General features: G+C 41.2%; 1 protein-coding gene across 1 annotated transcript in view; it reads left to right on the top strand.

The window, feature by feature from the left end:
• The window catches only part of PTPN14 (protein tyrosine phosphatase non-receptor type 14), a 120,713-nt gene that overhangs the window by 69,757 nt on the left and 32,618 nt on the right, over positions 1-18,338 (top strand). Inside the window, exons 4-8 of the mRNA XM_065679407.1 lie at positions 6,992-7,089; positions 9,280-9,347; positions 11,994-12,064; positions 13,795-13,882; positions 16,664-16,752. Coding sequence (XP_065535479.1) covers positions 6,992-7,089; positions 9,280-9,347; positions 11,994-12,064; positions 13,795-13,882; positions 16,664-16,752 — 414 coding nt within the window. The remainder of the gene's footprint in view (positions 1-6,991; positions 7,090-9,279; positions 9,348-11,993; positions 12,065-13,794; positions 13,883-16,663; positions 16,753-18,338) is intronic.

Here is an 18,338-nt window from a genome sequence, read left to right as displayed (position 1 = left end):
TCTGTCTCATTAGGAAGGGGAAAAGGGATGACACATCTTTCCATGTATTTCGTTTATTTTTAGTTTCAGATATGTTTTCCATCCAGCAGCCAAAGGACACCAGGCTGTAGGCAGTTGGATTCTGCTTTTGAACAACCTCACTTCTCAGTTACCTAAAGCTAACCTTGACCTACCTTATAAGGTTGTTATGATCAAGGAGTTCCTACCCTAGAAACTGCTATCACTGTGTTTTTACTATTGGCATTGACAGTTTGAGCCTCTGAAGGAATTTCCTCCTGCATGTGTGACAAAAGCTCTTTTATCTCCTTCCCTTTTTTTCCTGGCAAGTCTGCTGATCCTTCTGAAGGTCTGTGAAAGGGTGTGGTAGACTTGTTCTCAATAATACCCTTCCAAAAATATTACCGTATAGTAGTGAAAGCCCAGCCGTTGCTTTTTATGTTCTACCACAAATCCCAGATAAATGGCTGTTGTCTAGTACTGAGAAGCATCGGACTTGTGCTGGGAGAAAGGGTAATGAAATTCCAGAGGAGCAAGCTGGAGATGTTCCCTTTATCAACCCCATCTACATCTTTTACAATGAGAGACAGGGCTTTAGCACTGCATTACTGACAGTGACATCACCAATGTATATGCCTCTTCTTTTAAAGTGCCTTTAGATTAAGATGTGCTGATTGAATCCTTGCATCTAAAATGTGTTTCAGCATGCTCAAGCCCAGAAATCATAACACCTTTTTTGCCAATACACTGAATGTTGTATCTGAGAAGACCAGTCTTGTCTGCCTGCCTGCCTTTCTTGCCATATAAAATCCAGTCTTAAATTTGCAGTTGGTTTTATTGCAGTATGTTGAATGACCCAATGAAATAAACCCCGTCGAGTAAGTAGTACTTTGAATTGGGACATGGAAACAAAACCTAGATCTCCTAACTTTGTCTTAGTTTCCTGCCTGTCTTTACACAAGTAACTTCACCAGCCATTCACTTGGATACTTGATTTATAAAATGAAGCTAATGTGGAGTCTCCTACACTGGAGATATTCAAGGCCCGCCTGGACAAGTTCCTGTGTGATGTACTGTAGGTTACCCTGCTCTTGCAGGGGGGTTGGACTAGATGATCTTTTGAGGTCCCTTCCAACCCTTGGGATTCTGTGATTCTGTGATTAATAATATTTAAAGTACTGTTTTCTCAGAAAAGCAACCAGAATTAAGTATTATTATGATTATCTCAAATGTGTAATAAATAACCTTTTGGCCATTATCAGTTAGTTGCTTTGCCATTGAATAGCTGAGCCATTGGCTCATCTAACTTTAAAGGCTGAGAAAATATGAAAGACCCTGTGTTTAAAAATGGGTTTCTCTTTAAAAGGTAGCATATCAGTATCTGTAGATTCCTGTTGCTAAATAGTATCAAAGTCAAAATCATGGCAGGTTTTAAGGTGTGAGATGAACAATGGACACATCAATATCAAAGCTAATGCTTAAAGTAATGTTCCTAAGTAATAAACTGCCTCTGTTCCGGAGAAACTGCTTCCCCTGTGGGTAGATCATTGCACGAGTGTACATTGCAGCATCTCTGCTCAGCAGTATGTTATCATACTAAGATAAACCCAAGTGAGCTGAGTTGGACTGTTGTGATTTAGTGAGACTTTGATTGCGTTCCTAATTTTCGAAGATCATATTGTAGTCTAATGGCAGTTTGTTTTTAAAGTTGGAAAAGACCTGAAAGTCTGGAGCTAAACCACTTGTGGGCCAATCTGCTTTTCCTTTGAGACTTAAAAACTGGTAAATCAGTTCTCTTTTCCTCCAGAGAAGAAGTTAAACTGCATAGCTATGCAGTTATTCAATAGATAAGCTTGATGCCAAAAGGGTACCTAATGAGTTATAAAAAAGTTAGTCATGGCAGTAATTGCATCATTAGGCATGATTTTAAAAGAATTGTACCTCTTGGGTAACTCATACATGTTTTGTAGTGCTTTGTTTCTTTTCACATATACTCAAGGTAAAGATTTGTTGGTATTGAAACTGGAATGTAGTTGTTCAAACTGGCTTGAAGTTGCCAGAAAAACTGACTGATTTAAGAGAAAAGTGAAGTTTCAGTGTTTCCTGCTGCACTAGAGATAATGAGAATGTTCCAAACACTTCCTGTCCCTACTGTATAGAGAGGGAAAGTAAAACCAGGGGAAAATAATACAGACTGATCACAGTACAGCATTCAAACAGTATTAATCCTTATTGACTGATCCTATCACCTTTTTGTATATAGATCTGTGTAGCATATGAAATACCACAGAGTGGTTTGTATTGAAGGGACCTTAAAGCTCATCCAGTTCCAGCCCCCTGCCATCGGCAGGGACCCCTTCCACTGGAGCAGCTTGCTCCAAGCCCCTGTGTCCAACCTGGTCTTGAGCACTGCCAGGGATGGGGCAGCCACAGCTTCTCTGGACACCCTGTGTCAGCACCTCAGCACCCTCACAGGGAAGAGCTTCTGCCTTAGAGCTCATCTCAATCTCCCCTCTGTCAGGTTGAAGCCATTATCCTCTGTCCTGTCACTACATGTCTTTGTAAAATGTGAAATGTGTATTATAGATTGTAAATCCCTCAGACAGGAAGCATTTTTCTGCTGTTCTTCTCATTTCCTAGCAGAGTTGGATGCTGCTTGGTTACTAATGCTAGTGGGCCTGATAATACGGAGTAATTATTAATGAAGTATTTGCCTTGTTGGTTCTCTGTGGAAGTCGCCAGTAGGAACAATGTGAAGATACAGGGCACTAGTTCAGTTACTCTGCATAACTAACTCATAGTTTCCTTTTGTAAACCATCCTTTCATTTCTCTGCAAAGATCTTACTTCCAGTATTGATTAGGCCAGGTTCTACGTGGCTTGTGGCACCTGAAACACGGGTCATTGAAAGGAACAGAAATCAGTAAAATGGAGTTATTTTCTGTATATATAAAACAGCAGCAGAGGTTATATATCAGACAAACAGTGGTGATGGAAGGGTACAATGAATTCAGTAACACGATACAAACACCCATGTTCTTCAATTTGAGGTGACAGGAGAACAAACAGGAATCCTGATCTTGGGAGGTCTGTATGTGATTGTATGGGCAAATGGGAGTTTCTGTACATTTACACAGCTGTGGCTGAGTCTGAATCTGGGTGTTGCAATTAAATGTGAAACCAGTACCTTTACCTCCTGCTTAGTAGTAGTATGCTAGAGGGAAAAGAACCCAAATAGTATGGATTGCCAAAATTCTGGTGTTCATTCTTATTTTCAGATGTTGTCTCATGATTGTCCATTTGCAGCTAATTTACTTTACCAAAAGTGTGCTTTTTTTATGCAATAGATGCAAATATACTTTTAGTGTTTTCTATATTGGCTAAAAAGAGTTTTGGGAAATGATATAATTATGGCTTTGTTCAGACTTGTCCACTCCCATTCCCCTTGGAATTGGCTACAGGCTGGCAAATTATAGTAGCCTTTCTTATATTGAATACACAATTGCTCTGCAAAAGATGTTTAAGCCAAAATAAGCAATGAAGGTGAGAGACTTCAGCTCTTAGACCACTTGGTTATGGTGGTATCTCTTCTGCCCCTAGTACGCCAGAGTGGCTCTGTGATTAAAGCTTCCTAAGTCTTAGTTTTGGATTTCTTGTCTTTTATTATTTGGGGGTGCAGATTGCAAACTTCTGTTCAGTTTCCATATGCTTTCCCAACTAAACCACCTAATAGGAGGCTTATGAAACATGTTTTTATCTGCTGTTCTGGAACTGCCTTCCTTAGTGAATCTATAGCTGAACCATTTGTAGAATGTTTGATTTCCCTCAAATTATAGACCTACTTTTGCAACCCAAGTGAACAAAGAGCAGTCTCAGCTCACATAGTGACACCTGGGTCCGGGGAATCCCAGGCACAGCTACAGGTTGGGCAAAGAAGTGATTCAGAGCAGCCCCGCGGACAGAGACTTGGGGGTGTTGGTTGATGAGAAACGTAACATGAGCTGCTTAAGTGTGTGCTCGCAGCTCAGAAAGCCAACCGTATCCTGGGCTGCTTCAAAAGGAGTGTGACCAGCAGGTCGAAGGAGCTGATCCTGCCCCTCTACTCTGCTCTTGTGAGACCTCACCTGGAGCATTGTGTGCAGTTCTGGTGTCCTCAACATAAAAAGGACATGGAACTGCTGGAACAAGTCCAGAGGAGGCCACGAGGATGATCAGGGGACTGGAGCACCTCCCGTATGAAGACAGGCTGAGGAAGTTGGGGCTGTTCAGCCTGGAGAAGAGAAGGCTGCATGGAGACCTCATAGCAGCCTTCCAGTATCTGAAGGGGGACTATAAGGATGCTGAGGAGGGACTCTTCATTAGGGACTGTAGTGATAGGAGAAGGTGTAACGGGTTAAAACTTAAACAGGGGAAGTTTAGATTGGATCTAAGGAGGAAGTTCTTTACTGTGAGGGTGGTGAGGCACTGGAATGGGTTGCCCAGGGAAGCTGTGAATGCTCCATCCCTGGCGGTGTTCAAGGCCAGGCTGGACAGAGCCTTGGGTGGGGTGGTTTAGTGTGAGGTGTCCCTGCCCATGGCAGGGGGGGTGGAACTGGATGATTTTAAGGTCCTTTCCAACCCTAGCTATTCTATGATTCTTGTGACCCTTGTCACTGTCAGTCCAGGGGGAGGGATGAAGCTGGTACAGACCATAGGTTTCTGACATGTTCTCCTTCAGTTTACCTTGGCACTTCCATTGACAGAGGTGTCAGAGCCATAGTGGGCGATTGCTTTTCAGTACATTTGCCTGTTAAAGGTGAAAACTTCCTCCAGGAGGTTTTTCCTGATGGATATATTAGTTAATGTCAGATGACTAATTATATACGTCTTTTAAACTCTTACTGCATGTCAATTTGCAATATATAATGAATCCTAAACTTTTATTCTGCCACAGTGTTAGTAAATGCAATGTTGATCTATAATAATGTAGAATATTCCTGTAAAGACTTTTAAATGTGACCTGTTTCTGACAGTCAAACACCAGGCAGTGGGCATCTTCCTTGTAAAGTGGGTGCTGTTGGTCTTTCCAGCCTAGTTGATGCTATGGTTCTATGTCTGCTGTCTGAAAACAGTTTCTCTAAACCATTGGCAGCTCAAAGTGCAACCAAAGCCCACATCAGTGTTTCTTTTGAAAGTCTCGGTCGTAATATTTTATGCTGTAGTAACTCATGGACATATCTTTGCTGATGCTGCCTTTTTATGGTTTATCTATACCTTTATGGGCAATTTGGTTGAAATCGTGGCTCCACTGAAGCTGGTGACATTCTTGACTTCTGTAGAGCTAGGATGTCACTGTAAGATTTTACATAGTTGTGATTTTCATGTAGTCTCTTAACTTTGTGGGGTTTTAACAACAGCTCTAACTTTATGGCAGGTGTAGATTTTACATTAGTTCTGCTGGACTAGGATATGTAACTTGTGCATGTGCACGTAGCATTAAGATAAATAGCCTGCTTTTGGCATTACAAGTATTGAAGACCAGATTCAGCAAACACTTGTTCACCTGCAATGTGATAAAGCAGCTTATATCAAGTCTGTATGAAAGCCTGGGCAGTTCAGAATTGGGATTTAGGCATTGCGAGGAAGTGGAAACAACCTGATTTGTCTCTTGGACTGAGCAAGTGTGAAACTTGAGGCTGAAGCACAGGGTTCAAGCTGAGGAGGCATACACTTTCTACACTGCCTTAATCAGATTTTAAAATCCCCTGAAGTTTTAATCTTTGTTAGGCTGTGCGAAAGCCAAATCGAAGCATTTTAAATGACATTATCTTTTTCGAACAGCTCCACACAGAATTAAACAGTAACAATTGTGAGCACAGTTAAGGCAGCGTGGTCCCTGTAACGTGGGTGATGCTACAGTGGTGGTTCTTTCCCGTTGGGAAGGTGATTTTCAGTCTAAGACCAGACCAGAATAGTTTCTTTGCTATTCCCAAAGGTTCAAACTATAGCCAGCTGGTTTAGCTATTGGTTGGGTGCATGAAGCTGTGTGCATGTGTGGAGTGTGGCTACCCTGGTACAGTACTTCTACCTTTGGGCTCAGACCTGATGAATATGCATGTTGGCTGCCAAAGAACTGTGTTTCATCTCGGTTGGGACAGGTTGCATACATCTGCACCAAAAGTCTAAGCTGATGCATGTGGGAGCATTACATCACTGTTACTCAACTCTGTAACAAAGCTGCATCCACTAGGCTTGATATGCCAGAGGGACTGGTACATGCCCCTGCTGCTTTGGCCAGCTCTCCTGTGGCTCTGGTCCAGTTCAGTGAGTGGGAGGGATGCATGGATGGGGACAGTAACTTGTTAAACCTTTTTGTGGAGAGCTTACTGTTTGTTTTAATCCACTCTATTGCAACTGTAAGGTGAAATGTGCAAGTCCTGTTGCTGAGGTTAAAACTCACATGGTTTTCTTGTGATTGGTTCTTACAGATATTAGAAGCTGGTTTTGCTTGATTTGTGTGTCTGAATTGTCCTCACAGATGAGAAGGGCCAACTGAAAAAAGCTTTCATATGGGCCATGGTTCAAATGGTGTCAGTAGGCTAAAGTATATTGCTGAAATTCAGTTTCTTCTATCAAATGGTGACACTGGAGCAAAAACAATGAAAGAAATATGGAACAGCTGCTTTTTGTATTGGTGATTGCAGGGTTCTTGGTAACTTCTACAAGACTGATGGAGGAGGTTAGCCCCAGCAAAATGTCTCTCTCCTATGTGGACTACGGAACACAAATCAGAACTTCTTCCTTTCCTTTTCATCCACCTGGAAGCATTGCACACATTGTAGGGATCATGTTGATTTGTTCTGGTAATGTGGAACATCCAAAGCCAGGAACAAACTGCTGTTTTAACAGCCTGACCTGTCTGTCGGGGAGGTTTTCTTACTTTCAGCTGTCTCTGTGCATAGAAAACATACAAAGATGTAGATGTCCTAATTTGTGCCCTTTGCATTTGTTTGTAGATACCAGTATTACCTACAAGTGAAAAAGGATGTTCTTGATGGCCGGTTGCTTTCTTCATTGGAGCAGGGAATTCGACTAGCTGGTTTAGCAGTGCAAGGTAAGATGACATGACCCGATAGCCCCTTTTCCAACACTGGCATTTTTGGTTTGTTCCGTATGTTTTATATGTTGAGTGGGCACTAAGGCCTCGTATTACTCCTACTCACAACAGCTGGGTTTTCTATTGATTTAAAAGTGCATAGGTGGACTGTCATCGATGAAACACACCCTCAGGGAGGGAATGATGGACCACATCACAGTGTGCAGCTTTCCTATGTCTAAAAGTCCACGTAAGTGAATCTGAACAAAGCTTCAGTTCTCCGAACCCCAACCACGGAGCACTTTGCAGTAATGAATTTGCTTTATGTTCTCTGGTTTGAAATGTAATTACATCAAAGAGCATAGCAGCAGCTTTAATTTTGCCTTTAATTAAAAACTTGTTTTGCTGTATGGTGCTATCTGAAAGAGCACATGACCATAATTGTTATGTGAGTTAGAAATTAGTAAGAGACTACTTCTTACAATGTGATTTTTATTCTGAGCATCCTAAGGACATCAATAAAAGTGGGATCATAGAATGTATATGGGCAGAGGAAGAAGCCCTGCATTTGGAGAAGGTACTTTTCAGTCTATCTATGACTGACTAAGGTAGAGTTTCAGCGATCCTGCTCTGGGCATATCCTCTAATAAGGGGGAAGGGGGAAGTAAATAGCAAACACGAAGATCAGATTCTTAAAAATTAAAGGCTCAATGGAGAGTAATGCTGATATGATCTTAGAGTAGTAGAAATTCCATTTTTGTACCTTATTTCTTGGTTAAAAATGGAAGAAAAGATGTTTCTTGTCACATCCTGAAATGTTATTTTAATAAAGGGCGATATATGTATTAGATTCAATACTGAACATTGCAGTGTATGTAAATGATGTTTTCCAGTGTGTAAGTTAGGACTGAATATGTTTCACTGGCCCTGTGTTTTTGGAGCTTTTTGCCGACTTTGAGAGTGAGTCAGTCTTTGTGGTCAGTTTGAAGTAATCACTGTGATTCTGAAACTTCTACATGATCTGCTGTATTTCAAAGACCGTTGCATCAGAATGCTGCAACTAATCTTGTTTGCTTTATTCCTGACCTTGTATTACTCCCTTTGTCCTTTGCATGTGATGCAACTGAAGATACGTGAAATACTTATTTCTTTTAAACTTACAGACTCTGTTTCATGTCCATTTGGATTTCTTTCTGTTTATGTTAAAACATAACTCTGAGGTGAAAACAAAATGAAACTGCATTTTTGGCATCCTGCAATACGTGAAATTGTCTTGAAGCTTTGAAAGAATGTTTAGATAATATGATTTATGGTGGGGATTTCCAACTTCTATTATATGAGAATCTCGTAGATGGTGTTTGATCCAGTTCAACTGATATAAAATAAGAACCTCCTGGCAAGATATTCTTTTGATACAAGCTGTTGTGTATTTAACAGATAGATACATGCAGGTTTTGTTTTGTATTTTTTAATGCAGTTTAGCCTTTAGGAAGCATTTTCAAAACTCCACAGTTTCAAGGGTATTTAGACAAGAATCCTCAGCCCAACATAGGAGTGAGTGTGAGCATGGAGGCAAGTACCTCTTTAAAAGATGTAGAAGAAGTAGAAAAGCAAGTAGAAAGATTAGACTGGCACTGTTCCTATACTGTTATATTGGTTGCAGAAGGATAAGACCTTCCTTCCTCTGCCACCCAAACTATGTTGGTTGTTGGCTATTTTTAATACAGTTGTCAAGAGGTCTTTAGCCCCTATACTGTAAAACTAAGCAGCTTTTGTACAGGTATGTAGAATTGTACCAGAGGTAGGTTAATTTTTGCCTGGTCAGGATTGGAAGAGTTGGTGAAGCAGAAGTGTGCATCGTGTTTCAAGAGGCTGAGCAATCCCAGCCTTGTTAGATAGTGGTATTAGTGCACAAGGTCTACAGAAAATCTTGCCCTCCTGATGGTTAAGCATTGCAAATGGTCATAATGTTAAGGATCAAAAGGGAGAAATTACTTGTTGGCTGTTATTTGATCTTTGGCAATAACACTATTATTTTCAGACCACCATGTTAAAAGCTGAAGTGCAAGCAGAAATCTTTGTTCTAGGTTGTGGCTTCAGAGAGAACTCGCCCACTTGAAATGAAGCATCTGTGCAAAGGTTGAGTGCGGTCTTAATGTGTGTGGAAAGTACTAAAATGAGTAATTTTGTTATTTTTTTTTTTTTCAGCGGATTTTGGAGACTATGATCAGTTTGAATCTCATGACTTCCTCCGGGAATATGTCTTGTTTCCTATGGTGAGTTCCTTATCTCTCTCTTTTGGGGTCTTTGACAAAAGATTTCTCCATGCCTCACACTGGATTTTGCTGTTAACAGAGTAAAAGCACCAGCTCTGAACCATTAACAGTGAAAAAAATCTTTGCTGCCCCAAATCTGCAGTATACTTGATTGTATCTGAATGAATATATGCTATGGAAATTCAGCCTCTTTTCGGTCCCTTTCCAGTTATGCCTCTACTAGGCATAGGTGTCAACAAGCGTACTTCCTGAATCAAAAAAGAATTTGTAGCTGTTAAAAAAGGTCTATATTAACAGTCCAACAATACTCGTAACGTGGCATAACGAAGGGATATGAGGGCTGCTGATGTAGTAAATGTGTCACAGGACAAATGATGCAGCCTTTCCTCGAGAGAATGTGGATTTACATCACCTGACTATCAGACTGAAGTGAAGCATGAATTAGGTCTTCTCAAAGTGTTCTCTAAGGACTGTACTGTATATTTGTTTTAAACTTACATTGGAAACTAGCAAATAACTTGAATGCTGAGGGAAGTGGTTTAGGTCACTAATGATGTTAGTTTCTACTGACAAATGCCAAGCACTTGCAATCCGTAACATTAAACCTCTCTGGGATAATGGATTAGAGGAGAACTTAGGAAAAAATAAAAGCCTGCTGGGGTTAGGGCTGACTTTATCCTAGAGGAACAAATCCATCAGCACGAATCTTGAGTGTATGTTTCATAAAATGGAAAAGATCGTGGAATTCTTTGTAACTGGAAGAAAAGTTTGGAGATGGGGTGGAGTTCCCATGCCCTGAGTGTAGCTGCCTACAAGTGAAGGCATCTGGTTTCCCTCTGCAATTAGTGGAGCGGTAAAGGGAGAATGATTCATCTCGTTGTAATTTGCAGGCTTGAGAAAGGCACTTCCCGAAGCATTTCTTCGCATTTACCAGCACTGTTTGTACAAGAGCTGCAGCAGATAGTCCATTCTTGAGTTTAAAAAGGTGACAGCAACAGTATCATGAGGAGAAAGTGCAATTTTGAGCTGGTAGAGGGAGTTCAATGCCACCTGAAAAAGAGTCAGCAGGAGGAAGGGAAATTAAGGAATGTATAGAGGTTGGAATATGCCTTGTATAACTAGAATGTGGCTTCAGTATTGACCTTTCACAAGAAACTTGTGTTAGCCTGACTGGTGGAGCAGGATTCCTTTGGTAGGTATCCTGTATCTATTGATAAGTAATTGATGAACTTGCGTATAGTTGATGACTTAGGAAGTTGTGTACGATAGCCTAAGTGGGAAAGATGGCTGGGAATGCAGACAGAGAAATGTGTTGTTAAGCTTTCACTTCATAAATTACTGAACTTCTGCAAAGCTTTTTCAATATATTGATCCTGTTTTTCTATTCAGCTGCTGCTAAATGGAACAAGATCAGCAAAGATCTACAGTCTTCAGATGCCTGCTCTTAAACCAGCTGTTTCTGTAGACGTTTCTCTAACTGCCTTGTCTTTGCCCTTCTGGGGAGGAGTGGATAACGTAATAGTAAATATTTCACTGCAAGTTCAGTGACAGTTGCTAAGTGCTGCAGATAAAAACTAGTCCTAAAGCAAGTGGGAGGATTTGAGTGAATCTTGGGCACAGAAAGAGCCTCCAACAAGAGCACTGCTATAAATTCATTAGTGAAGTGAGCTGGTAGGTGAGGGAGGGGCAGCTACATTTGTACTGTTTGATCTTGCGAGGCTCCAATGTGTGTCAAATGGCATTTCGTAAGCAGGGAAAAGAACAAAGTTATGTACACAGTACACCCCACAGGTGTGTAGCTGTGCAGAGGCATGTACCATGCCATTTTTCATCAGCGCGCTACCACTTTCACATTTTTGTGTGGCAGAAGCAAATAGCAGAGGGGAGGGCCCCAATGCGCAAGAAGCAGGCAGTGGATTTCAGTACCTTACATTCAGCCTTAAGGCTTTTAAATGTAAAAATAAGAACTTTGAGGTTTTGCAAGAAAGCTTCTCGGCTTCCTTTGGGTTTTTTCTTGGCCTTGAATTTATGAGCACGCTTCCTTTCTTAACCTGCTCCCAGTTATGTCCGAATTGTTGCTACTACATAGAATTAAATTCGGAGGGGAGAAAAAAAGTCTGCTCAGAAATGTGTTGCAAACGTAGAGTAGATTTTATTACAGATTTAAGAGGTAGCAAAACTGTCAGTGGGGATTTCATGGAGATTAAGGAGTACCTGCAGGACTAGAATACCCATGACTTCATTTTCCATGGTCTATGCGTTAATTTTGGCCTGGTTTAAAAGGTAGATACTAATTTGTAGACTTCCAAGTGGTTTTAAAGACTTGTTTGGTCCTTATCCAGGAAAAGAGTCCTTATCTGTTCTCTCTATTTTGGAATAATAAATATCTTAACCTTATTTTCAACAGTATCTTTTTATCCTCTCCCTAAAAGCCGTAAAAGAAATCAGACTCTTGTGTTCTCCTTGCATGTTTTCAGCATCCCTGCTCTGAATTTTCAATACAGTTGGTGATAGGGTCTCTGTCTCTCAAAGACCTGGAAGAGCATGAACAGGAAATGATCCTGAAGCATCTATCATAATTCCTGACTCGCATTTTGTCATCCTTCTCTTTGGATGAGTTTTTGATGCTGCTTCATATTCTTACAGGATTGGACCCAGGATGAAGCTGTCTTGGAGGAGCTGACTCAAAAGGTTGCTCAGGAGCACCGAACTCACAGGTAAGTTTGACGTGTTAAGGTTTGGATTATTCATTGTCATCATTCTCCGAGGACTTCCCTTCTTCCCCATGCATTTCTGGCAGGGGCAAACTAGCCTGTCTTCATGTTACTATTATGCTGTGTCTCACTGGGGTTTTTAATTAGTCTATTACAAAAGATTATCAGCCTCTTGTGAACACAACATGGCCAAAGAACTTAATCCCAAATAAACAAGCACCTGCACCATAAGGTTTAATGATCCTGTGTAACACTACTTGCACTATGGAGTAGGCTCCTTTCTCTTCTTGGTTTTGTGTAAATCCTCATAGTGAAAGACCCTGGGACTTAATCAGGGGGAATCTAAGGGTCCGATAGGGTTTTCTTTCATTCCAGAAGGGGGGGGGGGGGGGGAACACATTCTCTCAGTGGAATGGAAACGAAAATAACAGCAGTTGGGCTTTAAGTCTCATTGTGGAAGATACAATATGGTGTTAATAATTAGTTGATAATTAGGCTAGGAGGGGATGGATGTATTAGTGCTGCAGCACAAACACCTTTGTAAGCAGGCTTCTTTTGTGTCATCTAAGTGTTTTGGTCGTGGAAGGATTTGAGCCTCTAGAATGCTGTTCTTAATAAAATGCAGTGCCTATACGTCACTGGAAATAGGCTCTTGTGTTAGGTTGTGCATTTACATGTCAAGCTTTATTACATGAAATGCAATGGGAATATTACGTGGAGGGTGCAGCACTCCCTATTGTATGACAGAAAATGGTTGTAATGAGGAAAATAGGAGTCTCTGAGTATTAAGTTCTCAGTCTTAGTTTCAATGCAAGCTTGGACCTTTGATGAAACCAAAGTGTTAGCTTCCAAGCTGGCCATGAGCAGGCCTGGTTCTGTTCTGCTCTTTCTGCCATGGGCTGTGTGTGTGATCTTGGTTAACTCCCAGACTTGAAAGGAAAGATTTCTCTCCCCTGCTGTGCTCTTTAGTGCTATTTCCCTAACACAAAGGACACATACTTATCCTCACTTCAGCAGGTAGATCACATTCCGCCTCCTTTCTGTCCCTCTTTCTCCCAAGTATTTCTCTGGTTCCTGTATTTCTGTTCCTAAGCTATGGTGAGGAGCAAAGAGGAGGAACGCTAACAGTGGCTTTCTTTTGGAGCAACCTGCAGTCTATTCTGACCTGCTTTTGAGAACTGAAGTCTGTCTGAATTCCTGAGCTGTGACAAGAGCATGTGTAGACACGTGTGTAGAAGCTTTCACCCACTTTGTTCTCCTATTGCGAAAGAGATTCTGCTCAATATTTGGATTTAGTGCCTGTGTTTTTGACTTGAAAATGTAGGTCTTCCCTTTTAAGTCATTTTAAGAAACTTCAATGGGTATGTGTACTCTGTGTGCGAATTAGGACCCATATGGCTCAAACTGGCCATCCAAAACTAGACATAACCTGATGCAATGGCCTGATGTTTTAATAAAGCATGGGAAATATTTGATGTGTGCTGAAGAAATTGAGTAACATGATCAGTTCAGTTTGTTTCTCCTGTAATTTGAACTGTGCTTTGTACCTTACCTTAGCAACATTGAGTACAATTCCTCTTCTTTCTGATCCTAATATGAAAAGCCGGTTTTGTGTGGTGCATTTCTAGGCACCATCTCCAAAGTGGGTTTGTGAACCTCCCATTCTTTCACTAGTGTTTTTTGTGTGCATGTAACATTGAACCATTTGGTGCCTTTTGTTACTCTAATTGCAGTGGCATTACAGCAGCAGAGGCTGAGCTTATGTACATCAGTGAAGTGGAACGCCTTGATGGGTTTGGACAGGAAATTTTCCCTGTGAAGGTATGTTACTGGATATTATAAAGGAACCTCTGAATCAAACGATGCAGAAGTCTGCAGCTTCCTTTGGAATACGTGCAAGTTGTGTTTATCCAAAAGAGACAGGACTTGCTTGACTGTTCTGGGAGGTGAAATGACTGCTGGTGGTTTGAATGGACATTGCATCATGAGGGTACCTTAGGCCTGTAGTGTTACTTCTCTTCACGAAGATCCTTTTCACGGAAGAGGTTGCTGTGTGCTAGGGCCGCTCACTTGGAAAGCAGAGATGCTCCTTGTTTCTCTGAGTGCTGTCTGAGGAGATGAACCTCAGCTCTGGCTGTCTTTAACAGGATGGCAAGATGAGACCGTCTTGTGTCTTTCTAAGTTGCTGTTTTTCAAGCATTAACTTTACCTTTTCCTAGTTTCTTACTTGTGCACACAGGTCCTCCACACATTTAAAAGGGGGAAAGGAGGGGTTGTTTTGCGTTTGTCACTTTTGCTTCACTGGAAGCCCCTGTCTGCCATGGATGGGCTGCCTGGCTTCATGGAGCATGTGCCACCAAGTTGTGCTGAGAAGCTGAAAGCTGTCGGTACAAACATGACCCATTTCTCTTTGCACACCAACCCAGCCAGCAGAAGTGGTGGACTGCGAGCAGTTCTGCTGCCAGTTAAAGATGACTTGGAATTTAAAACCAAACCAAAATGCCACACCAAACAATAACCCCGTTCTGCTGAAGTCAGAATTGATCCTTTGTCTGTCACAAAACTGGCCTGAAGGGGGGGGAGCTTAATGGCAAAAAAGCCTTTTACCCAACAATGAAAATTATGGAATGTTTATTACCAATGAATGAAATCAATGTTTTCCTCAAGTTAATTCAGATTAATGCTATATGATGAAAAAGTTTCTGTGTGGAATTGTCATTAGATATTATTGCATGTCAGTAAGATGAGTAAGAGAGAGTTTCTCTTATCTCTCTTATTCTAGAGTTTCTTCAGAGAGTTTCTGTGTTAGAATTGTCATTAGATGTTACTGCATGTCAGTAAGATAGTAAAAGGCTGGGTACTCTGATAGAAGGGTATCACCTTCCTGCAGCCTTGCAAAGAGCAGCATGCTGACCTTGTAGGCAACTAGAACAGTGTATAAAGGGAAAAATGAATGATTCTTCTTTTGTTCCTGTCAGAAAATGCTGCTAGAAACATGTTTTTCTTTCTATATGAATATTTGTATACCTATAGAATCACAGAATCAACCAGGTTGGAAAAGACCTTTAAGATCATCAAATCCAACCGTTTCTCAGCACTGCCAAGGCCACCACTGAACTGTGTAATGTAAGGCCCTCGTCTCCACGGTGTGTGAGCACTTGCAGGGACTGTGCCTGCAGCCCAGCCCTGGGCAGCCTGTTCCAATGCCTGAGCACCCTCTGGGGCAGGAATTGTTCCTCAGCTCCATCTAAACCTGCCCTGGTGCAGCTTGAGGCCATTTCCTCTTGTCCTATCACTTGTTATTTAGGAGAAGAGGCATGCATGGATGTGTATTTATATGTGAACAAATACATACATTTTCCCAGTCTCTTTGCCTTCTAAAGCTGCCTCTGGGACAAGGTAGAGGAACATGCCGTCCTTTAATCAGACTAAACTGAAGACTGTCAGCCATAGGACCTCTAGGACTTGTAGTGCATGTGGAAGAATGCTGGTGTGTGCAGCACTAGGAATCAGTGCATAGACAAGGGCTAGAAAACTGGTATCCATCATTTGTTTGCAAAGGCCTAACACTTAGATACAGGTGCAGATACTCCACTGTTGCCTTCTGGGGATCAAGTAGAGCAGGGCCAGGAGAACAGATCAGTTAAAATGCAGGAGCACCCAATGGTTTCTAGAATTTGCTCAAGTATAGTGCATTAACTTCTCTCATAACCTTTTTTTCTACCCTTTCTTTTTAACCACACTGTGTTAGCATGATTTTTATGTACCACTTTAACATGTGAATCAATTACTATATATGCAGCCGCAGGGGGGAGTTGGTTTTGTTGATAAATGTAGAAAAATCTCTTTGTCAACAACATTAAGCTTTTGTTGCTTATAAAGACATAGCATGGTTTAAGAAAACAGCTGATTGCAAAATGGAACAGGAGAGCACTGATTTCAAACAGGCACTCACGAGGAGACATGTGTGGCACAAAACCAACAGAACCTCTCAGAAACAATGTAAAAGCAGTTGACATTGTGATACATACAGGTGAATATTTAACCCAATAATGGGGGGGAGGAAGAAAAGGAGGAAGTATCTGTATAGAGATACAAGTACTTTTAGGGTGATAGGCTGTGAACTTCTACAAGGAGTACTTAAAGGAGAAAGCACGAAGGGTATCGCTTTTGAGAGGGATTCCATCTCCAGGTGTGGCTTTCTGAAATCTCTGCATGTTTTAACAGATGACTGGAGAAACACTGTGAATGTGAAGGAGGACTTAGTGCTTTTCGTGGTCATACAGCCTCTAGACAGCTGTCATCACAATGCTAGGGAATGTGGAATACAATTGGTGCCAGTCTGTGCTGTGTGTTGGTTGATAGAGGAGAACCTTGGGCTTGTTTAGCCTTTGTCCTCACTAATCAACAGAGTGAATCCAATGAAGTGCCCATTGCTTTGAAATAACAAAAATCACAGTCTGATCAGGCAGCAATATACAGGTTAGTGAAGTCCTGCAGCCATCCTGAAGAAGGGTTTCTGTTTGGTAGTTCAGAAAGCATTCATACTCATGCATTTGCCAGTTTCTTTATGAAGCTAAATATATTATCCTTTTTCCGCAGGATAATCATGGAAATGACATACACCTGGGTATTTTCTTCATGGGAATCTTCATAAAAAACAGAATTGGCAGGACAACCGTGATCTATAGGTAAAAACTAGGGTCTTCTATAAGTAAAGTGAGTTTCTTTTCAGAGCTCCATGTGTGGGTTTTTTTTCCCTTACGTATGTGACTTCAATAGTGCCAATCCTCTAACTGAGGAGTGGTCACCTCGTTGTTTTCAGGATTGGCCTCTTGGATGTAAGAGATGTGATAAAACATAATTGCTGATGTCTGTGAATGGGTTTGACAGCAAGAAAGATGTAGTTTTCTGTCACGTATCTTGTTCCACTTACAAGGCTTTGATCCCTTTTATTTTCTTACCTTTATGTCTGCTTCTGAATGCAAATCTGTTAAGCCTCACGGCCTCCTGGGCATTCAACCTATCTGCAGATCTGGTTGTCACATGTAGGTGCCCCACTACAAACCCCTGGATTTCCTCATCCTGCATGTTTAAAACTCCTGGCGGTGTCACTTATTTGTTCTGCTGGTTTGGTTATAAAGAATCATTTCAGTCTTTCCATTCAATCCCTTTTGTGGGTTTTGTTGCTTCTCATAAATGTTTGTTGTGTATAAAAGTGTTGCTAGAAGTGTCTATGGTTCCAGGGAGGCGGGGGTTTCACTCATTCTATTTTGCTGCTGTTCTGGTGGGTATTTCCATTACTGGTGGTGTTGAAGTGGATTTCTACTACTACCTCTTATTAGACTATGAACATTGTGCAGCCAAAAATGTGTGGTTTATGAGGTGTGCTAATATTTAGTCAGTAGCAAGGCTTGTGTCAGACTTCAGCTGGAGCGGGTTTTGCCTTCAAAGTACTTTCATCCGAAACGTTTGGGCTGCCTTTTCCACAGACTTTTCTTCTTTTTAAGAAGAAAATAGATAATCCTTGAGCTGTGCCAGGTGACAAAACCAAGAAGTTTCTTTACATGCAGAAATGATAGTTGTAGAATAATAGTAAGGCAGGGAGCCTTACTCTCTGGAAATATGTACTTCAAGCATCCTGCCATGACATGAAGAGGAATGCATGCTGCAAACAGAACAAACAAGTCCTTTCCATCCCCATGGATTGCATGCAATGTAGGTGAATGTCTGTCAGCTCTTTGTAAGGAGATTATAACTCTGATCTTGGGTAACCTGGCAATTACTTGGAGAAGAAAAAAAAAGGAACCAACAAAGACTGCACACATAAAACCAGAGTGTTAACATGGTATGCATAGCCTACGTAACCGTGTTGTCAGCTTAACCTTCTTCAGGAAGAACTGGCACTGGAGGAAGTTAGAAATAGCATTTGGAGAGGAATGGTACCATTAAATAATCATTTCCATTACACGTAGCTAAAATCAATCAGCTCAAACATGCCACACTTCAGTAAAAGGCTTAGCAGTCATGTGTTTTCAATGTCTCTGTTACTGTGAGTCTTCAAATTGGTGTTTCTGAAGAGAGTTTTGGGCTCTCCTGCTTTGGGTTAAAAGGTGAATATCTATTTCTCCTTTTATCAGGGCATGACTTCCTTCTCTTCCTAACCGTGTTTCTTCACCAAACAGCTGCTGAAAAGCTTTCCCATCAAATGAGGCTCATGTTGACTAAGGGATTCTTAATGTGTTTGTGAAACATTTGAATGTATGTATTGGCAAAC

The sequence above is a fragment of the Lathamus discolor genome, chromosome 5 (genome assembly GCF_037157495.1).
Source record: "Lathamus discolor isolate bLatDis1 chromosome 5, bLatDis1.hap1, whole genome shotgun sequence".
NCBI classification, from domain to species: Eukaryota; Metazoa; Chordata; class Aves; order Psittaciformes; family Psittacidae; genus Lathamus; species Lathamus discolor.
The sequence above is the reverse complement of the archived record's forward strand: the minus strand, read 5'-3'. Positions and strand labels throughout refer to the sequence as shown.